The sequence below is a fragment of the Octopus sinensis genome, linkage group LG3 (genome assembly GCF_006345805.1).
Source record: "Octopus sinensis linkage group LG3, ASM634580v1, whole genome shotgun sequence".
In the NCBI taxonomy this organism is placed as follows: domain Eukaryota; kingdom Metazoa; phylum Mollusca; class Cephalopoda; order Octopoda; family Octopodidae; genus Octopus; species Octopus sinensis.
This window is the reverse complement of record NC_042999.1, coordinates 144,347,427-144,368,200: the sequence shown is the minus strand read 5'-3', so window position 1 is coordinate 144,368,200 and position 20,774 is coordinate 144,347,427. Positions and strand designations below refer to the sequence as shown.

At 35.9% G+C, this 20,774-nt stretch overlaps 1 protein-coding gene across 5 annotated transcripts in view; it reads left to right on the top strand.

The window, feature by feature from the left end:
* LOC115209693 (BMP-2-inducible protein kinase) overlaps positions 1 to 20,774 on the top strand; it is a 157,668-nt gene that overhangs the window by 55,561 nt on the left and 81,333 nt on the right. For all 5 annotated transcript variants that reach the window (XM_029778177.2, XM_036501452.1, XM_029778179.2 and 2 more), the window contains exons 2-7: positions 6,242 to 6,360; positions 12,254 to 12,359; positions 13,540 to 13,679; positions 14,354 to 14,475; positions 15,588 to 15,669; positions 20,164 to 20,296. In XM_029778177.2, the coding sequence (XP_029634037.1) occupies positions 6,242 to 6,360; positions 12,254 to 12,359; positions 13,540 to 13,679; positions 14,354 to 14,475; positions 15,588 to 15,669; positions 20,164 to 20,296 (702 nt within the window). The remainder of the gene's footprint in view (positions 1 to 6,241; positions 6,361 to 12,253; positions 12,360 to 13,539; positions 13,680 to 14,353; positions 14,476 to 15,587; positions 15,670 to 20,163; positions 20,297 to 20,774) is intronic.

The window sequence follows — 20,774 nt, the reverse complement described above, 5'->3', positions numbered from 1 at the left end:
TAACTAGGACTTCCCCTGCAAGGTCATGTGCTGTTTATCGTGATATGAGATCACCATATCACGCACCTATGGTTGTGATGCATATGCCGGGTGTACCCTTATCAGGTGAGTAGCCATGATGGGTATATTAGGCTTCATATATTTGCACTCCAGTGTCACTTTGTTGGCATGTGCTGCTATCTCAATAATATTAATAGTCTGGTAATAATAATGTTGCAAACTCATGTAATAGTTACTGCTATGAATCTGAAAATCTCATGATATTACTGGGCACTTTCAAACACAGTGTAGTCTGATTGAAACAAATCCTTGTTAAATTTAAATTTGTTGATGTGAATTTGCATTTTGTTATAGGTGTTTTGCTGTACCAACGTACAGGATGTTCTAGGTAAATTTTACAGTTTGCATAAAATGAAACGAAAGCACAATGCCCCACCAACAAAATAAAAATATTTTTAAAAGATCAAATAAAATCAATTAGGTTATGGCTGGGAGATAACAGCTTATTCAAAGTATCCACCTTCAGCTTCCACCACAGTCTCAAGATGGTTTCAGAACTTAGCAGTGTTCCTCACTGTGTTCCTGGGAAGGTCTTTGAATACTTCCATGATCTTGGCCATCAGCTCAGCCTTTGTGTTGCAAGCAGAGCAGTTGGTGTCTTTCTCAACTGCACCCTGTACATAGTAATCCATGGGATATCAAATGGAAGTATTAGGAGTCCAGAAATTGGAGCTGGTGAAGTCATAGGAATTCCCCAATAACCACTTTTGACTCTTTCCAGTGGTATGCCAAAGTGTTGAATCCTGTCGTACATGGCCTTCCAGCAGCTTCACATAGCTGTCTGAATTGAGCCTAATTCCCTGTTAAAAGATGTGGGGTGAATTCAGGCATGTGGATGCAGTTAGAACACCTGCTGTGTCCCTTCCTGCTGGCCATGGCTTTGTAGTTCTGTTGCAGCTGTCCATGCCATGTCTTACAGCTTTTACAGAGCATTGAGCAGAGTCATGATGTCAGCATTTTGATACCCATCATGAATCATCATCATACAGGTAACTCTTTTCCGATATTCAGATTGCTTCTTGTCCTCTGTGACAACTAACTTTTTCTCAACTACAGCTTTAATCTTTGTGCTTTCCAACACCATTGACTGTTCACCAGTACATCAAGCTGTTCCTGAAAAACAAAAGGAGACTTTAAAAATTGTCAAATTTATCCCAAACATCTTGTACAAAACAATTAACACTACATACTTTCATCAATCTTATTCTCTTTTAATTTGCTGTTTCCTCTTGCTATGCATTAGTTTATCTCCTTGTCTTTCCGTGACTCTTCTTTCTCCTTATATATATTATATAATGAACTAGATATGGTCCTTCAACCTGTCCTAAAAGACAGTAACTCCAAATAACAAGTGACTTGGACTGTAACAACCCAGCCAACCCATTATGATATATGTACATATACATCATAGAGCTTGACAAGGGTTATACATAAAAATCTAAGATTATTGTAAATACTGAAATGCTTTTAGCTTCAAAAAAGTCACATTTTGTGTGTTTATATGTATACATATGTGTGTATGTATGTTTGTGTGTGTGAATACACACACACACATTTATTTTCAAAACTAAAAATATTTTAGTAGTTATTAGACTTTCATATCTAACATTTTAAAGTGATTTGGTTTGGCTTGGCCTAGATTTGATGTGTTGGTATCATATTCCTGTTTTATCATGTGAGATCAGAGCTTGCTGTAAGCATTCTTTTGTGTCCTTGGGCAGTGACCCTCTAACTCCTGATTCATTACTTCATTGTTTAATTAAAAAACAATGATTACTTCTCAGTGCCATACTTTGCTGTTATTTTATTTATTTATTTTTAATGTGTTCTGCTGTAGAGAGAAACCCTTCAGTCTTGTTCATTTTTGAGCATTAACAGGATGAAATGTATCCAGTAATTTAAAAATTAGTAAAGCATCTCTCATGAAATAAATTGATATGAGTGAATATGGGGTCTCTCAATTCACTTGTACCATATTTTTGGCAATATCTAAGAGCCCACTGTTAGCTTTCTTGTAATTTTAATTAACTGTAGTTGCATAAAGTCATTTCTTTTTCTTTTGGAAAAATTTATACATTGCAGGTGAGATGTGTTGATTGTCTCAGTCATAAACATTTACAAGTTATATACACAGTTACAATTATATTTTAAAAATTATTTGTACACAAAACAAATGTATAGGCATACCTCACCCTATATCGTTAATTGGTTTCAGGAGACACGACTTAAGTCGAAAAATGACTTAAGTCAAATTAACTTGTCTCTAGGCAAGGCTAGGCTGAATTTACTTGTCTCTAGGTTAATCCGATAATAACCATTCCCAGTTCTGTACTTGATTTATGAATGTTTTTCAATAATACATGGTTAATAAAAACCTATTTTAAGCTTACAAACAAATAATTTTTTAATTTTTTTAATACAGTACAGTAAATAAAAGAAGTAATCTAAATTTACAAATACAGTTTGGTAATGTTTACTGTATATTGTGGACACTTTATGAATGCAGTTTGCAATAAGACCTGGTTAAATAAAAGCCATTTTTAAGCTTAAAAAACAAATTCAGTAATTATTATTTTGCAATAGTAAAAAAAGAACTAAATTATTTTAAATTTACCAATATGTACATACAATTTGGTGGTTTACATTGCAGATGTAGATGGCTGTGGATTACCAGCTAAAATATTTAGATCTCAGTGACCTAGTCTGCCTGTTTTGTAAGAAAAGTACCATAGTGATGCACATCTCAGTGCTGAGCAGTAATTACTGTCACAGGTTTAGTTTGAAGAGGCCTGGTCTGTACAGAGCTAACTTGCTCTAAAAACACTATGGCAAACTAAAGCTCTCATGGGTTTCCATGTGGTCTGAAATGTACGTTCTTCCATCTGTTATTGTAAAATTATGTATTATATGTGTGAACATTTTAAATATATCTAAGAAACAAATTATCAAAGATAAAAATTGATTTGATTCATGTAAACTAACATTGAAATCCAATTTGTTAAGTATAAATTTTGTTTAAGATATTGATTACCAGAAGACACTTCAAATACAATAGATTTGTGACTGAATTATTTTTAAAACATAAATAGATAAAGAGGGTGAATAAATGAAATTGTGAGGAATACAGTCATGTCTTATAGTATTGACGTTCAATGCTACTCTATGAGAGGGAAAGTTAGGAGAGAACAGGAATGATATGAAGATTAAAGTTAAAATGATAAAAAAATTCAATAGTTTTGAATCTACTGTTCCTGTCTGAATAGCTGATGTTTTGATGAGAACTTTCCTTCATCAGAGTAAACACTTTAGGAAGTTAGAAAAATATCACCTTATATAGAACTCTTAACTTTGTTTATTGAGTCAATCAATACTCAGTCATTTTATTATTTTCTCTACAATATAAAGATTGATAGCTACTATTGTCTGGAATGCAGTACAAATGAATTAAGACTGATCATATCAGTGGTAACACTTAACTTATGAGTTTCTAATGTAAAATCATAGATGTTCTGATTCTGTGATTGTTAAGGGCAAGTGGCTTAATGGCTTGTTCTTCAGTGCTACACTCGTATCATGTTTAAAGAACTTTCTTTTTAACTCATCTCCTCATAGGTAGATTCCAGCACAGAGGTGATTTACATTTATGTTGATTCTGTTGTGATTTTGACTGAAATCTTGGCCTTCTACTGTAGCTGTGAGTTGTGAACAAAATTTGTTTGATGGAAACTTTGTGGAACCTTGTGTGTGTATATATATATGTATGCATGCGCGCGCGTGCACACACATACACACACACACACACACACACACACACACACACACACACAAGATGTGTATATCTTTCACTCATGTATAGTAGTGAAAAATGTTGACATTGGTGAGGAAACTGATAAACCAGAACATTCAAACTAATACTTTGTATTTTTTTCTGCCCAAGTTGCACAGGCATTATCTTGTCACTTGAACTATTGGAAATGCAGTAAACTTGTGATTGCTTCATTGGAAACTTATAACTGACAATACTATTGTTTTCAAAAATATGGGACATAATGACAATAATAAAAAAAGTGACATATGGGAATTTTAGTTGTTTGCAAACCAACATGCTATTGATATGAACCATATGGGAGATGCTTACTATGCAGTGTGTTAATCTATTAGTTGACAATAGAGATGAATGTTTCTAAATTATAACTCATCACATTGAGATAAAGCCAATGATTTGTCGGGGAAAGATATCCTCTACTAGATTGGTTTCAATACTTCATTGTTATTTTATCAAAACTAGAGAAATGGAAGTCAATTCTGGTGTGACCAGAACTAAATACTGCAAGACTAAAATAGTGGTGCTTTGCCATTTGTCATCTACTAGTTCCATGGTTGAGCATTTTGTCACTGACTCTCTGTTTTAAACAGTTAATTTTATTTTAAGGGAACTGTTATGTAGCTTTACAGAAAAAAAACAACCACACAAAAAAAGTAAGTCTGAAAATGAAATGTTCAGGTGCTATTGCTTCAACAAATGTAATTATAATAGTAGTAGTGTTGTGGTTGTGGTGAAATGATAATGATAGTGATTTCATCTATTTGCCACAGAGGCATCAAATGAAAGGAAAGTTACAAAATGGGTTACAATTTGTTGGGGTGTACAAAAGTCACTGATGAGGGAGGAAAGGTGGAGGGGAGGAATGAAATGGGAAGTACTCATATACAAAGTATATGAATACATGAATAATGCAATCCTCTTGATATAAATGAGTCTCCCAGCTAGTGCCAGTCAAAGAACCCCACATATCCAAAATCACACTGATTACCAAGGAAACAAGCCCCTGCCTAACTGTTGTTCTCCAATCTACAAATACATACTTAGAGTACCATTCACTTTAACCAGTTTTGTCACAGTCACCCTTATTTTGAAAAGCTTACTGGAGGAGAGTACTTCCTTTGCTACCTTCACTGTCTTTTCCAGATGAAATTTGAAAAAGTCAATGAAGGCTTGATCAAAGAGAAACATGTTTTACTTTAATGTGTAAAGTTTTATACACCATGTAAACTAATTTGCCATAGCCATCAGCTAGAGAAAAACCTCTTGCCCAGTTTTATTAAAAGAAAGCAGTGGCATGATCTTCAGGATGATCTTGCCCAATAGCCGTATGTGACCTATATGTAACAACAGCTATTTGCCACAACTCCACAAATCAGTAATGCTTGGGCACTGTATGCAGTACAGTTTGATTGCTCTGCATGCATCTTCGACATTTCTGCTTCATGGCATTTCTGTGCCTGTTATCTTCAATCAGTAATATCCTTTGGTACTGTTGCCAGGTCAAGGATTTCTAGAAGTTATCCATAGTTATCCTTGGCTTGTAAATCCCCCACAACACATCAGCCAGTTTGTCCTCATTGATGCCTAGAGTTTTCCTGAGGATATTATTGTTCTTGTCCACCACTAGTCTGCTTTATATTGCTCAAGTGGAGTTTTCAATTATTGCATTGTCTAATTGGTGGCATGTGGTGAATGCCTGATCACATTCCAGTTGCTAGGTCCCCAGCATTGCTCTTTTCTGACTGGTAGAAGATACATGGTGAAAAATGTATATTACTGGTATTATTTTACCAACACTACAAGGATGAAAAACAAAGTTGTTACTGAAATATGAACTCAGAATGTAGACAAAACTATCTTCAAAATGTTTTGTATAGGAATTTGTAATTGATTTAGCGTATCCACAGTCTCAATGATGATGATGATGGTAATAATATTGATTATTATCATTATTATTATTTGACATAGATCTATGTGACAGGGAAAATTATATTGTGTAAATTTCATGTTTTTCAAAGTATATTTAGTATCACCAGTAAATTGAAATGGCACTGACTTACTGGACTTCGTTCAACAGAAGCTTAGCTTCTACATTTTCCACAGAAATAGTAATGATCACAATGAGTGTTAATGGCACTAATGTTTCTACACTATTAACATTTAACTATTCATCAAGGCTTTGCCTGACCTGTCTATTTGCCTTATTTACTAATTTAACCCAAGAAGTGTGATCTTGTTGAATAGATTTCTTTAATTAAAAGTAACCTTGAGCATTTTTTCTTTTATTTCTTTCTCAAACTTTGTTTTGATATCTATTTTGTATAACATTTTTGTATTTTCTTTCAATTCTTTCAGGTGGTTTTGCAATAGTCTTTCTGGCTCGTGCCCAAAATGGCCAAAAGTATGCCCTTAAACGTATGTATGTCAATAATGAACAAGACTTGGCAGTTTGTAAGAGAGAGATTCAAATTGCGGTGAGTATTCTCTGAGTTAGAAATGAAAGAAATTTTAAAAAATTTTAAATTTAGCTGTTTATGTTTTTGGTTTTTATGGAAGTTGAAAACAATTCCAGTGGTGTGTGTGTGTGTGTGTGTGTGTGTGTGTGTGTGTATATATATATATATATATATATATTATATATATATATATATATATATATATATATATAGATAGATAGATAGATAGATAGATAGATAGATAGATAGATAGATAGATAGATAGATATATATATACATACATATATATAAATAAAATATAATTTGTGTAAAAACCTAATGTGCACTTAAAAGCTCTTATGCCGTTATTTGGCCACCACATGTTATCCTACAGCAGGATATCTTCCAGGGCTGGATACTGATGTGAAACTTTTCTTTACATAAGACTAATATAAGAATAATATAACATGAGGATAGAGGATATTGGGCTTTAATAGTAGATCACAACATTCGTTTCTGCACTGCATACCAGCTTTAAGTTGCTGAGTTTATATTCATATACTATTATACAAGATTATATGGACATAAACCCAGCAACTTAAAGCTGGTGTGCAGTGCAGAAACAAGTATTTTGATCTACTATTAAAGCTTAATATCCTCCAGCCTTGTGTTATATTATTCTTATATATACCACTGTATCAACCAGACTATTGGATGCTGCTGTATATTGCTAGTCACAATGCACTTTCTCGCGTTGTAGTAACTTTTGAATGATACCTTCCCACTAACTAGGTGGGTAGGTCAGCATTGTCCTTGAATAGAATGCCAGTCTGCCACAGGGTTACTCATTTACAACTGAGTGGTCTGGAGCAACATGAAATGAAGAGTTTTGCTCAAGAACACAAAATACAACTGGTCTGGGAATTGAAACTATGATTTTCTAGTCGTGAGTGAAATACCATAACTACTAGGCCATGCACCTTCACATACATAAAACCAGTAGTGTGTGTGTCTCATCACCATCATTGTTTGTCTTCCATGCTTGCATGGGTTGGACGGTTTGACAGGAGCTGGCCAGCTGAAGAGTTGCCCAGGTTTCATGTCTGTTTTGGTATGGTTTCTACAGCTGGATGCCCTTCCTAATGCCAACCACTTTACAGGGTGTACTGGGTGCATTTATGTGGCACTGGTATGAGTGCTTTTTATGTTGCACCAGCACCCAGCAAAATTAGGAATGCTCAGCTGAAGAGGGATGCAGGGGATAAGCCTGTGTGCATGGACATCCATGATTTTACTTAGATTGGCGTGTTTTCTCCAGCATAGCAAACAACCGGTTGTCTCAGTCCCTTGTCATCCTTTCTGTGTGGGCCAATGTCTGAAGATCCTTTCTTACCACTTCGTCCCATGTCCTCCTGGGTCTACCCCTTCTACATGTTCTTTCTACAATTAAAGATTGGCACCTCTTGATGCCACTGTCTTCATTCATATGCATTACATGACTGTATCAGCGCAGTCTTCTCTCTTGTGCACTACATCCAATGCTTCTCAAATCACTTAAACTCTGTTGAAGATGCACACTGACATTACCCACCCAGTGGAGCATACTGGCTTCAGTTCTTTCAAGCCTTCACATATGCTCAGTAGTCACAATCCATTTCTCACTGTCATGTAGCATAGCTGTTCATACACAGGCATCATACAATTTTCCTTTCACACTAGGAAGAGGCCCTTTATTACTAACAGAAGTAGAAGCTTTCTGAACTTTGCCCAGCCTATTCTTATACTTGCAGCTTTGCTTCAGAACAACCTCCCCCACTACAATATATATATATATATATATATATATAATATATATATATATATATATATATCATCATCATCATCATCATCATTTAACGTCCGTTTTCCGCGCTAGCACGGGTTGGACGGTTTCGACCGGGGTCTGGGGAGCTCGGGACTGCCCCAGGCTCCAGTCTAGTCTGGCAGTGTTCTACAGCTGGATGCCCTTCCTAACGCCAACCACTCCGCGAGTGTAGTGGGTGTTTTTTACGTGCCACCTGCACAGGTGCCAGAGGGGTCTGGCATCGGCCACGTTCGGATGGTGCTTTTTATGTGGGGGGGGGGAGAAATATAGGGGAGCACCAGTGGGGAGGGGTGGTTCAGAGAAATGATGACAGTTCTAGGCAAGTAGAACGTAGGATATCAAGAGAGGGGTAATGCATGGTCAAATAGCGTATTGAAGAGGGGGGTTCGAAGAGTAACACCTATAATGGTGGTGGGAGAAGCGACATCCGGTATAGATGGAGCAAAAATATAGAGATATCCGGTATTGGTGGTGGGGGTGGGCAGGGCGGGTGCACCGGGAATATGACGGGCTGGCTTAAAAATGCTCTTAGCAAGGAAGAGGGGGGATGGCAGACAACGTAAAAGAGGGAGAGAGAGAAGGGAAATAGTGGAACCCCGCGAAAATGGGCCGCCATTGAAAAAACCCCTATATATATATATATATATATATATATATATATATATATGGAACAAACTGGAAGAAAAGTTTATTACATTTATACAATAAATAATAGCTTTGAACTAGTTTGGATAAAATGCCACTATTTTTAAAAATGGTTTTCTTCAAAAATGTTTTAGCCTTTCCAAAATCTAGGAATACATGTAAATTTTTTTAAAAAACATGTTACTTTATACTATTTGAAATCTTGAGTAAAACCTTGCAGTTATTCTGGCACAGATAATAGGATGAAACAAATTAAATTTAATTAAATTTAATTTCTTCGGTAAAAGGTACAAATGTAAATTATTTAGAAAATATTGAATTAATAACTGAAAATGTCATTGATTCATTGTTGTTTTATTATCATGAGAGTAATTGTTGGGGATGATTTTGTTAATGTTTTACATGATAATGTTATTGGTGGCTTTGAAGAATAAATGATTAATATCATGTTAATCATCATCGTCAGATGATTGCTTGTGTTAGTACTTCAATAACTTACAAGCGGATACCCAAAAGAAACTGGAATTTTGCAATATTATTTTATTCACTTAGTTTTACATGTTTACATTTTTATCACCTTCAAAGTATTCTCCATATGAAGCAATACATTAGTCCAGACACACTTTCCACTGTTCAAAACAGTGCTGGAACTCTTGCAAAGTGATGCCTTTTAATGCCTCTGTTGTTGTTTTTTCTTTACCTCTTCCATATCTGCAAAGTGTTTTCCTTTAAGGACTTTTTCATTTGGGGGAACAGAAAAAAGTCACAGGGAGCAAGATTGGGCAAATAGGGAGGGTGGGTAAGCGAGGCCATGCCATTTTTGGCACTCAAGGTAGTATGTGCAGGCACATTGTCATGATGAAACCACCATTCTCCACTTTGCCACAGGTCAGGGTGTCTTTGTCTGACCACGTCTCATAAATGCTTCAGAACTGATAAGTAAAATGTCTGATTAGCATTTGACCAGAAGGAACAAATTCTGTGTGGACAATTCCTTTTGCATCGATATAACAAATCAGCATCATCATGACATTGGACTTCACTTGATGCACTTTTTGTGGGGCATAGTGACATTGAATACTTCCATTAGCTTGATTGTTGCTTTGTTTCCAGGTTGTAGCTGTAGCACCAGCTTTTATCACCAATGATGATCTTTGGAAAAAGGTCCAGATCAACTTCCAACTGTTCTTTCAGTTCATGACATGCATTCAATCATGACTGCTTTTGATCTTCCAAAAGCAAGCAAGGCATAAATTTTGCTGCAACTCTTTTCATTCACATTTCCTCACTTGAAATTCATTGGCAGAAGCTCCAGGTTACACCAGTCATATCAACAAGCTCATCAATTGTTCAGCAACAGTCCATGAATTTTTGTGATGTTTTCATTTGTTTGGGAGATCGATGGTTGCCCTTAACAAGGTTGGTCTTCAAGTGACAAGTGACCTTTCCTAAAGCGTGAAAGCCACTTGTAAACTTGTTTTGCTCATGGCAGCATCCTTGTAAGTTGCTTGAAGCATGACAGCTGTTTTGGCTGCTGTTTTCCCTAGCAGAAAACAGAATTTCATGGATGCATGCTGTTCTTTCATTTCAGCCATTGCAAAAATCACCAAACTGGGGAGTAGCAAAAATGCATCATGTGGCAGTATGACATCACTTGACGATGCTGGCTGGCAGACTGATGCCTGAGGGTGGTGTCAAGTGGCTTCTAATAGCAGAAGCCTTAACTACAACAGGCTTGTCCCATACAAAGAAAATGTTTCCAGTTTCTTTTGGATACCCCCTTGTATGTGCATCACCACCATTTTAATGTCCACTTTTTCATGTTTGGATTAGTCAAATTTTTATGTAGTCAGATGTTCTTTTTGTTGTCAACTCTCACTTTTCTCCAAGTAAGGTATTATTTCTCCCACACCTTTGAATAATGAGCAGCTCATGGCTGGCCATGTTTACCAAATTTCACCAACAAGATTTTGATTAACTTGCATCTTCAGTAGAGAATACCAGCTGACAGCGTTCATTCGGTGGGAAAGAAGTCTAAGCCACTTTGTTTTGAAGCAAATTTCTTTATTGTACAGCCATGCCTGCATCTTACTTTTGGTGAATGTTTTTCTCTCTATTACCCATTTTTTATGCTCAGATCACCTGAGAAGATTACAAAGCTATTTACTTGAGGGTGGTTGTAAATGTCTATATTAACAGATGCAGAAGGTAAATTGGGTCTATGACATTGGGAATTTTCAAATGTTCATCTTCTAAGAAAATTGTTCCTAATACATTAAGGGTTAGATAAGGTGAAATGGGTTGGAAAAACCTGCAATAATGGATATGGCTTTAAGTTTGGAAAGCAGTGCTAAACACTGACAGTTGGCATTATGAAAGGCATCCAGTTATTGATAATTGTAGTAAAAATGTAATTAATATGTTAGATTTATCATTATTATAATCATTTTTGCATGCATACATCATCATCCTCATTTGATGTCCTCCTTCCTTGCTGGCATGGGCTGGATGGTTTGACAGGAGCTGGCCAGACGGGAGCCTGTGCCATGCTTCTGAATGTTTTTTGGCATGGTTTTTATGACTGGATGCCCTTTCTGACACCAACCACTCCATAGAGTGGGTTGAGTGCTTTTTACATGGCACTTGCACAGGTAAGGTCAGTTTTGGCATGGTTTTTACAACTGTATGCCCTTCCAAATGCCGAACCACTTTACAGTGTAAACTGGGTGCTTTTTAAGTGGCACCTGCATTGGCATGGACACCAAATGACTTTCCAAGACAGAGTCTTTGAGAGGGAAGGGGGCATTGGAGGAGGTGATCTTATGTCAGATAATTAGAGATTAGAATGTGACAGAGGCAGAAATAGATGTCTTGCTGTAGAGGAGGTTCATGGTTACCCAACCAAAGAGGGAGAGAGGGGAAAGAAAAAGAGCAAGAGTTAACAGGAATGAGGATAGAAGCAGTTACCTAGAGAAAGATACACACATGATTAGTTGAAATATGTTGAAGCACAATTTTCTATAATTTGATATTCTCTTTGTTACCAACTCTTACATGTTTCCCATATAAGGTAGTTTTTCATCTCCACTGGTCCTCACAACAAAAACAATGAAGCTGCTGAATTGGATAAATGCATATGCCACACCTGGTAAATATTGTGAAGGACTATAATGTAGCATTTGGGCAATTGTATAACAATATATGGAATCTAATTTTAGAACATGCTGACTACATAGCCTAACTACACTACTTAGCTTAAACTAATATGAGTTACTATAATCTTACATTTTGTCTCATAATAACCTATTGACTTATAACCTAACAACATACACTTATAATCTAATCTGAGTTATTTTAAAATCTGTAAAAATTCACTTTAAAAAAATTATTTAATTTTAATTTTTTTATGTTTTCTATTTTTAGAAAACTCTCAGTGGACACAAAAATATTATTAAATATGTTGATTCCAGTATAACTGTCACTCCTAATAAAGTATATGAGGTGCTGATACTACTGCAGTATTGTAAAGGTATGTTGTCATATTATGCTAATTGAAATAATGAAATTCATGGAGTATATTCATGGGAATGGAGTATATTCATGGGAATTAGAAATGATTACCTTTTTAATGGAATGGTGAACATTCAATTTGTCATTTTTACAACTTTGTTACTGTTTTGCAATAATAATACAAGACTAACACAACCTTCTTATATCATCTGTCCTTTGTTCTGTAAATTTTTTTAGCTAATCATTGGATTAAATACAAAATTTTCAAAAGACTGAAAAATAAAATATGCTGCTTGTCCTATGATATCTATTATCTTTTAATTATTTGCAATTGACTTTTTATATCATTTAAAATTTGTCTTCTGTTTTATTTTCTACCTCAGTTTTCTTTACATCTGTTAGTTACCAAAAGGAGTAGGTATCAGGCTGTTCTGACTAAGCTGTTGTTTAGTTCAAGATCAGCTGTGACTGAGTAGATGTATGATGAAAGACTACACTGTTTAAGATAGTAGGTTTTGATATGAGAACTTTGTTACTACTTTTAGCAAGTCAAGTGACAATATGGAAACTCTTTTGGCTGATTTTCTAAATTAAATCTATTGATAGACTCAGCCTCTTTCTCTCATCTGATTAGTTCTAAAGAAATAAGACTTGAACATTGACTGACCCCTTTGAGCTTAAAAAAAAATGTACATTATTTACCTGAATCTAAATTAGTGGTTTCTTTTCAACCCCACTTCTTACTCTTCTTTCAATGATTGTAAGCTTTGGTCTTCATGTAGTGTAACTCTAGCAAAGTCATTTTGACAGCTCTTACTTCTTCAAGGTATAGTCCATAGGAAGAGTTGACCTTAGCAGTGCAAGATAACGAAACATTTGTAAGTTTTACAAAACTGCTGCCACTTAAACCAGCAAAATGTTCTTACTCTATAATACATATTTCCAGCTGAGAAGGCTGTACTTTGTTTTATCAACTTTAGCAGGATTTGAAGTTGATGGTCTAATACTTGTTTCTAATGGATGTTTCTGCACTAATAGTAATAATAATATTGATTTCTTACATTGGCTACAAATTTATGCTGGAAATATTTTTTATTCACTGGATTTTAAGTTAAAATCTTTTAAATTGTAATGTCATCATTCAAATTGCATTTTGATTTTATTATATTTTTGTATTCTTTTACAATTTTCATTGAAAGGCCATGTAATGCAAATGATGTCTGAAAGAATTAATACAGGTTTCAGTGAAAAAGAAGTTTTCAGCATTTTCTGTGATGTTTGTGAAGCAGTTTCCAGATTGCACCATTGTCAAACACCAATTATCCACAGAGATTTAAAGGTAGCTTTGTTTTTCTTAAACATTTTTCTATTAGTAATGTGATAAAGTAGAATTAATTTGTATTTATTATTTACTATGAACTACTTATTACTACTGCCACTGTAATTTTGTCCTCCTTTGTATTCAGGTGCCAAATTGAGTCTCTATGTTAACTGTAGCAAGAAGTGTGCAGAATGTAGGAGTTAGCTATGTGTTATTCAGTTGCTGACCTATTGGTCAAAGATGTTATATTGAAAACGAAATCCCCTTCTTTGTTTTATAGTAGAAAGCTTATGTGAAATGAACCATGTTGATGAACTAAACCAACAAATGATTTTCTGTCTGACTTCGTTGAAACTTGATATTAAATATAATCAGGACGAAAAATTATTTATCTTTAATCAGACATTACTGAATTTTTAGCGTTTCAAATTTACATGTTTTATGTGGTTTTTCTAATTAATTAAAAATAATGTATTTGTTTCTAATTTATTTTTTGATGCAAAGGTCACATGTCTAGCATGTAGGTAACCTTGTTCATGAAGATGTTTTGAGTTTGTGGGTGTTTCCTGTTTGTGTTTTTAACACATGTTAGCATATTGGAGTTGTATTTACAAATTTGAGAATGCCTGGTTTGATCCAATTTCAACTGTGAATACATTGAATAACCATTGTTCATTGCATTTTCTTTATAGGTGGAAAATATTCTGCGTGAAGATAGTGGAAATTATGTACTTTGTGATTTTGGTAGTGCCACAGCTAAGTTTCTCAACCCTGTACAGCATGGTGTTGCACAAGTTGAAGAAGAAATTCGTAGGTAAGTTATCTTGTTTTTCTTTTTTTAAATCATAAAAAGAGGACCCCATCATATATATATATATATATATATATATATATATATCATCATCATCATCATCATCATCATACGTCCGTTCTCCATGCTAGCATGGGTTGGACGGTTCGACCGGGGATCTGGGAAGCCAGAAGGCTGCACCAGGCTCCAGTCTTATCTGGCAATGTTTCTACAGCTGGATGCCCTTCCTAACGCCAACCACTCCGTGAGTGTAGTGGGTGCTTTTTACGTGCCACCTGCACTGGTGCCAGGTGAGGCTGGCATCGGCCACGGTCGGATTGGTGCATTTTACGTGCCACCTGCACGGAAGCCAGTCGAGGCGGCACTGGCTTCGGCCACGATTCGGATGGTGCTTTTTACGTGCCACCGACACGGAAGCCAGTCGAGGCGGCGCTGGCATCGGCCACGATTCGGAGATATATATATATATATATATATATATATATACACACACGCACACACACACCAAAAGGCACAAGTACTATTGTCACTAAAGTGACTGAGGGTGTAAGTAATATATATATATATATATATATATATATATATATGCGTGTGTGTGTGCATGTAATGATGTAGTAGCACAAGTTATTATACTTAGGCATATATGTGGATGCACACATACACAAGTATATCATTGTCATATGTCATCATTGTTTTTGTTCTTGTTATTTATGTTGTGCTATCATCACCATTCATAATTGTTGGCATCTCTGTTACTATCATTGTCATCTCTATCACCATTGCCATTATTTTAGTTGGGATATTTACCATCTTTAATCATTGTCATCACTAATTTTGTGTTCATTCTATCATGCTATTATATGCTGGATAAGCTCACAATAAATATTGCATCTTTTCACATGACCCAATCCTGGGCTGTCTGTTTTGAGTGTGTTTAGCATTCTCTGGTCTGTTCTAGTTACTGCTTCCTTCAACACACTCCTTTTTATGTTGATGTGGTTGGAAGTATGTCTTTGTCTTGACAACTTCAATAAGAACTCCAGTACAAGTTTATTCACTGTTTTTTTCCTCAAGTGTTGTGGTAAAACCATCATAATAGCTTTTCTTTTTCTCAGGTATACAACACTTCCATACAGAGCTCCTGAGATGGTGGATCTATACTGTGGTAAAACAATAACAACCAAATCTGATATCTGGGTGAGTTTATTATTCTTATATCTACATCTCATGCTGTTTCTTTGTTTGTGCATATAGGAAGGTTTTTTAGAGGTGTAAAACTCTTATTGAGACATTTGGGTTTTACAGCTGGATGTTTTTTTTTTTAATGATAACACTATTGTGAACTGATGGGTATTATCTTAGGTTGAAAATATTGAGGTAATAAATTTGCAAAGGTCCAGTGAAGGATTTCAACTTGTTTATCCAAATGACTTGATTTGTGCCCTACAAAGAACAAGTTTGTGACTAAGTCTTAGGTATAGGGTTGTCGCTGGAGAAACTCCTAAGATTTCAGTAATTTGATTTATGATAATAAATAATATTAATAATGATAAAAAGGCTCTGACCTAGTTTAAACTTCTTCTGCTATCATTTTCCTACTACACATCATCAACCCTTGGTTTGAAGTTTCAAATATGTAGCCTCTGCAGCATTGACTGAGAGGACGTCTCAGCAATGTATGTTATCATCATCATCATTGGTCCTTTCTAATGCAAACCACTTAACAGTGTGTGCAAGCATGCAGCACTGGCATGGGTGCTTTTTATGTGGCACTGGCACCTGAAAGGACAAGCCTGTATGTTATTGAAGACTGTGATTTTACTTCCCTTGGCACATCTTTTCAAATACAGCAAATCACTTCATCTTCCAGCCCCTTCTCATTTCCTCACTGAGGTCCAGCATCCAGAGATCCTTTCTCACCATGTCATCCTACATCTTCCTGGGTCTACCCTTCTGCAGGTTCCCTCCATAATTAGAGCTTTCACTTTTTTTTTACACAGCTGCCCTCATCCAAATGTATCACATGACCAAACTAGCACAGACAGTCTTCTCTCTTGCTCACAATGTCTTATACCCAGTTTTCCTCTTAAATCATTTACACTCTGTTGTGCGTGCACACTGACATTACTCATCCAGCAAAGCATGCTAGTTTCTACTCTTTCAAGCCTTTGCAAGTCCTCTGTAGTCAAAGCCTATGTTTTACTGCCATGTAACATAGTTGTATGTGCATAGGCATCATACAATCTACCTTTCTCTCTGAGGGAGAAGCTCTTAGTTACCGACAAAGGTAGAAGCTCTCTGAACTATGCCCAGCCTGTTCTTATTCTAGCAACTACACTTTCAGAAATTCCTCCACCACTGCTAACTTGATCTCTTAAGTAACAGAAGCTATCTACTACTTCTAATGCCCCTTCCCCTAGCATTTGAGGAAGTCCATTGTCTGTGCACTTTTAGTGCTTATTGTGCTTACACATTTACCACACACAAAGACTATATTCTCTGTTAACCTTCATCCCATACTACTGCGTTCCTTATGTGTCCAAAGCTTATAATCCTATTGACCCTGAACGTGGGGAGATGACTAGTGCCTGTTCTTTAGCTCCACACTCAGAACTTATACATATCTCAATGAAAAGCAGATTAACTGTAAACTACAAAACAGAATGCAAGAAAATTGAAAATATTATCTAGAATTTGTAAGTTGATGTCAGTATTGCATCAACCAACTGATTGAGAACCATGCCCTTTCTTTTGAGACAGCCTTATTATTTTCCACTTGAAATCTTTTATTTTCAGAAGTCATTCAGTCAAACCATCTGTGGGAGTTTGATTGAATTCCTTTTGCTTTCCATGAAAATCATCAAAACATAACATCTCATCAATTGTCAACAAGCTATGCCTTTGCACCATGGATAAACTCTACTGGAAGTCTTTGGCTGTTATAAACTTTATGGTTGAAAAACTGGAAAAAATACTCACAGTAGCAACTATAAGCACTGTCAGAGCAGACATTTGTAAACAGCCTAATTCTTCACTGATGACCGATCTTTATTGAAAGGGGTTATCTGTTTTTAGTTTTTTTCATTTGTTTGTCATTGGATAGCAACCTTGTTAGAACACATTAGAATGTTTAGTTGATCAAATCAAACACCATCTCTATTCTAAGTTGCATATTTATTGTATCAGTCTCTTTTTGCCAAATTGCAAGGTAACAGGAACTTACACAAACCAACACATTTGTTGCTAAGTGGCAACAGATGTACATGTCTGTGTGTGTGTGTGTGTGCGCACACACACACACACACACACACAGACACACACACAGACACACACACTAAAGGCTTTTTGATAGTTTCCATTTACCAAATTCACTCACAAAGCATTGGTCAGATTGAATTTTATAATGGGATTTGACAATTCCTACTTCATCAGATATTTGGCTGCAGTTCAACTTTGAAATTTCTAGTACACTAAGAATACAGCCCAAGCAAATTAATGAAGTATATTTGGTTTAATTACAACTTAGTATGCTGGCTTTTGTAGTGTCTTGTTGGACTTATCAGACCATATTTATTTAAGAGTGACCAGCAGTTTTGTTGTTAAAACCAGTTTTATCAAGTTTGGACATGAGAATGTTCTGGTATCCAACTCCTACATCTTTAGTTAGAAACTTGTCTTGAGAAATTAGCAATTGGTTCCTATATATACATATAATAAAGTTAGTTTCAGCCTAGCTAACATGGTTCTTCTGTACTTTTAGTGGAATGTCTTGCTGTTGTTTAGACATCCTTTATAATGGATATATTGGGTCAAATATCTAATACTCCTGCCCAACATAGTCTTTAGGTATCTAGCATATTGTTTTATGCTGAACTTTGCCGTAAGTTTAGTATTTTGTCAGTGATCATTCTCTGTCTTTATAGTGGGACATTATGCCTTGAGATTTTTAGTTCCTCTATTAAAGTTAGTTTTTGAGGGAGATTTGATTCTTGAGAAGGATGTGAATCTTCATGTAATTTCATTTCTTGGTTTCTCAGTTTGACAATATTTAATTGAAGAGGAAGAGATTGTAACTGAAATACTACCAATGCCTATCATATCTGGATAGGAATGTCTTCTGAGAAAACAAAACTTTGTCCCTTACATTCATTTCTGCTCCTTTTTCTCTTACTTCCCTTCTCTCTCTGTATACTCTCATGCTTGTTTTCTATTTCTTGAGTTTTCTATTTCCTTTATATTTCTCTCTCTCTCTCTCTCTCTCTGAAGCTAATGCAAAAGTTAGTATGACCTTTATTAACTGACATAAGCTGTTCAAATTACATGTTGGTTGAATAATTCACCATCACAAGCAATGCATTTGCACCATGCTTGACCCCAATTCTCAAATCTTCTTTGAAAAAATTCAGTTGTGTGCTGTTGTACCCATTTTTTTACAACCACTTTCACCTCTTCTAGAAGTCAGTGGGAACTGGATCCAAGCTGTACAGTGAATGGCAGACTGCTGACTGGCCCAGTTTGTGGATTGGCTGATTTGGTGCCAAAGATGTGTGTGGCCACACATTGTCATGTTCCATCTCCTACTCCTAATGGATTTTCTAAGCTTTTTAAGTGTCGCAACGTACTATTTGCAGTTCACAGTACAGCTACATTCCAGAAAATCAAGATAACTATGCCCTTGTCAACTCCCAACACAGTCCTCATTACTTTCTGTGCCATGGGGAAGGAGTGTGGTGCCATTCCATAGATCGAGTCTTCTTTTCCGGATCATAAAAACTTTAGGCCATGGGGAAGGAGTGTGGTGCCATTCCATAGATCGGGTCTTCTTTTCCGGATCATAAAAATATACTTGTTTTATCTCCTGTCACTAGAGGTAAAAAAAAAAAACCTGTTTTCATTGACTTCAAATGCTCCCAGCACATCAGAGCAAATTCCAGCATTCTCCCTTTCAAATCTTTGAAGTTGCTAAGTTATCCTACTTTGCACACACTTTCCGATACCCAATATCTTCCAGTGTTTTCTGTAATGTGTTGTGACCACAGTTCAGTTGTGCAGCAAGCTTATATATTGGTACTCATTTGTCTGTATGAATCAATTTGCTGGTGTTTTATGTCACTGCTTGCAGTCAATAATTTCTCACCACACAATTTGTCTTCAATGCTGGTTTTCCTCGTCTTTAAACTTCATCAATCTAGGCACAAGGCCCTTGTCATTGATGGCATCTTTGTAAATAGTGTGTAACCTTCTGTGGATATCGGAAAACCTGCACCCCTTGTTTGTCAGGAACTTAGTGGTGGTATGTTGCTTCTGTTTGGAACACATTATTTGCCTACAGTGAAGAACAGAAAAGAATGTTATTCTACAAACTTGTGCAATTAGAATGACCTATACCACTGATGACTACTTTTACATTACATTCAGTATTAACTCTCACATATAAACCTTATTTACTGCATTATGTAGTATGGATAACCATTCTACCTAAAGTTAGCATAGAAAATGAAATGTAAAAAAAAGAAATAGAGCATTTTATATTAATTTATACTTAAGGAACAGGGCAATGTCACAATTCTCATTCTTTAAATATGCCAAACCTCTATGTGGTGTTGCTTTACCTAAGTAAATTGTTAAACCTTAGATGTTACAAATAAAAAACATGAAATAAGTTTGCTTTTTTATTATATACTTTTCCAGGCTTTGGGTTGTTTATTATACCGGCTCTGTTTTTTCTCATTGCCATTTGGAGAAAGTGCTTTAGCAATACAAAGTGGTAATTTCACAATTCCAGATAACTCAAGGTATTCCAAAGAACTACATACTTTAATAGGTAAGTGATGCCATTTGTTTAAGTTGTAAGTTTTGTCTTGATTATATATTTATGTTATTGACAGTAGATGATTTCTTCTAAGTATACAGCACTCAGAAGAAGTCATCTGCACAGGGGCCAGGCGAGACTGGCAACGGCCACGAACGGATGGTGCCTTTTATGTGCCACCGGCACAGGAGCCAGGCGAGGCTGGCAATGGCCACGAACGGATGGTGCTTTTTACGTGTCACCGGCACGGAGGCCAGTCAGGGCGGCGCTGGCAACGGCCACGATCGGATGGTTCGCTCACTTGTCACCGGCACTGGTATCACAGCCGCAATTTCCATTGATGTTGATCGACTTCGATTTTGGTTCTGCTTTCTGATATCTGATTTGATTTGATTTGGTTTGATTTGATTTTGATTCTGATTTTTATTTTTTTGATTTTTTTGATTTTGATTTTCACTTGCCTCAACGGGTCTTCACAAGTGGAGTTTTG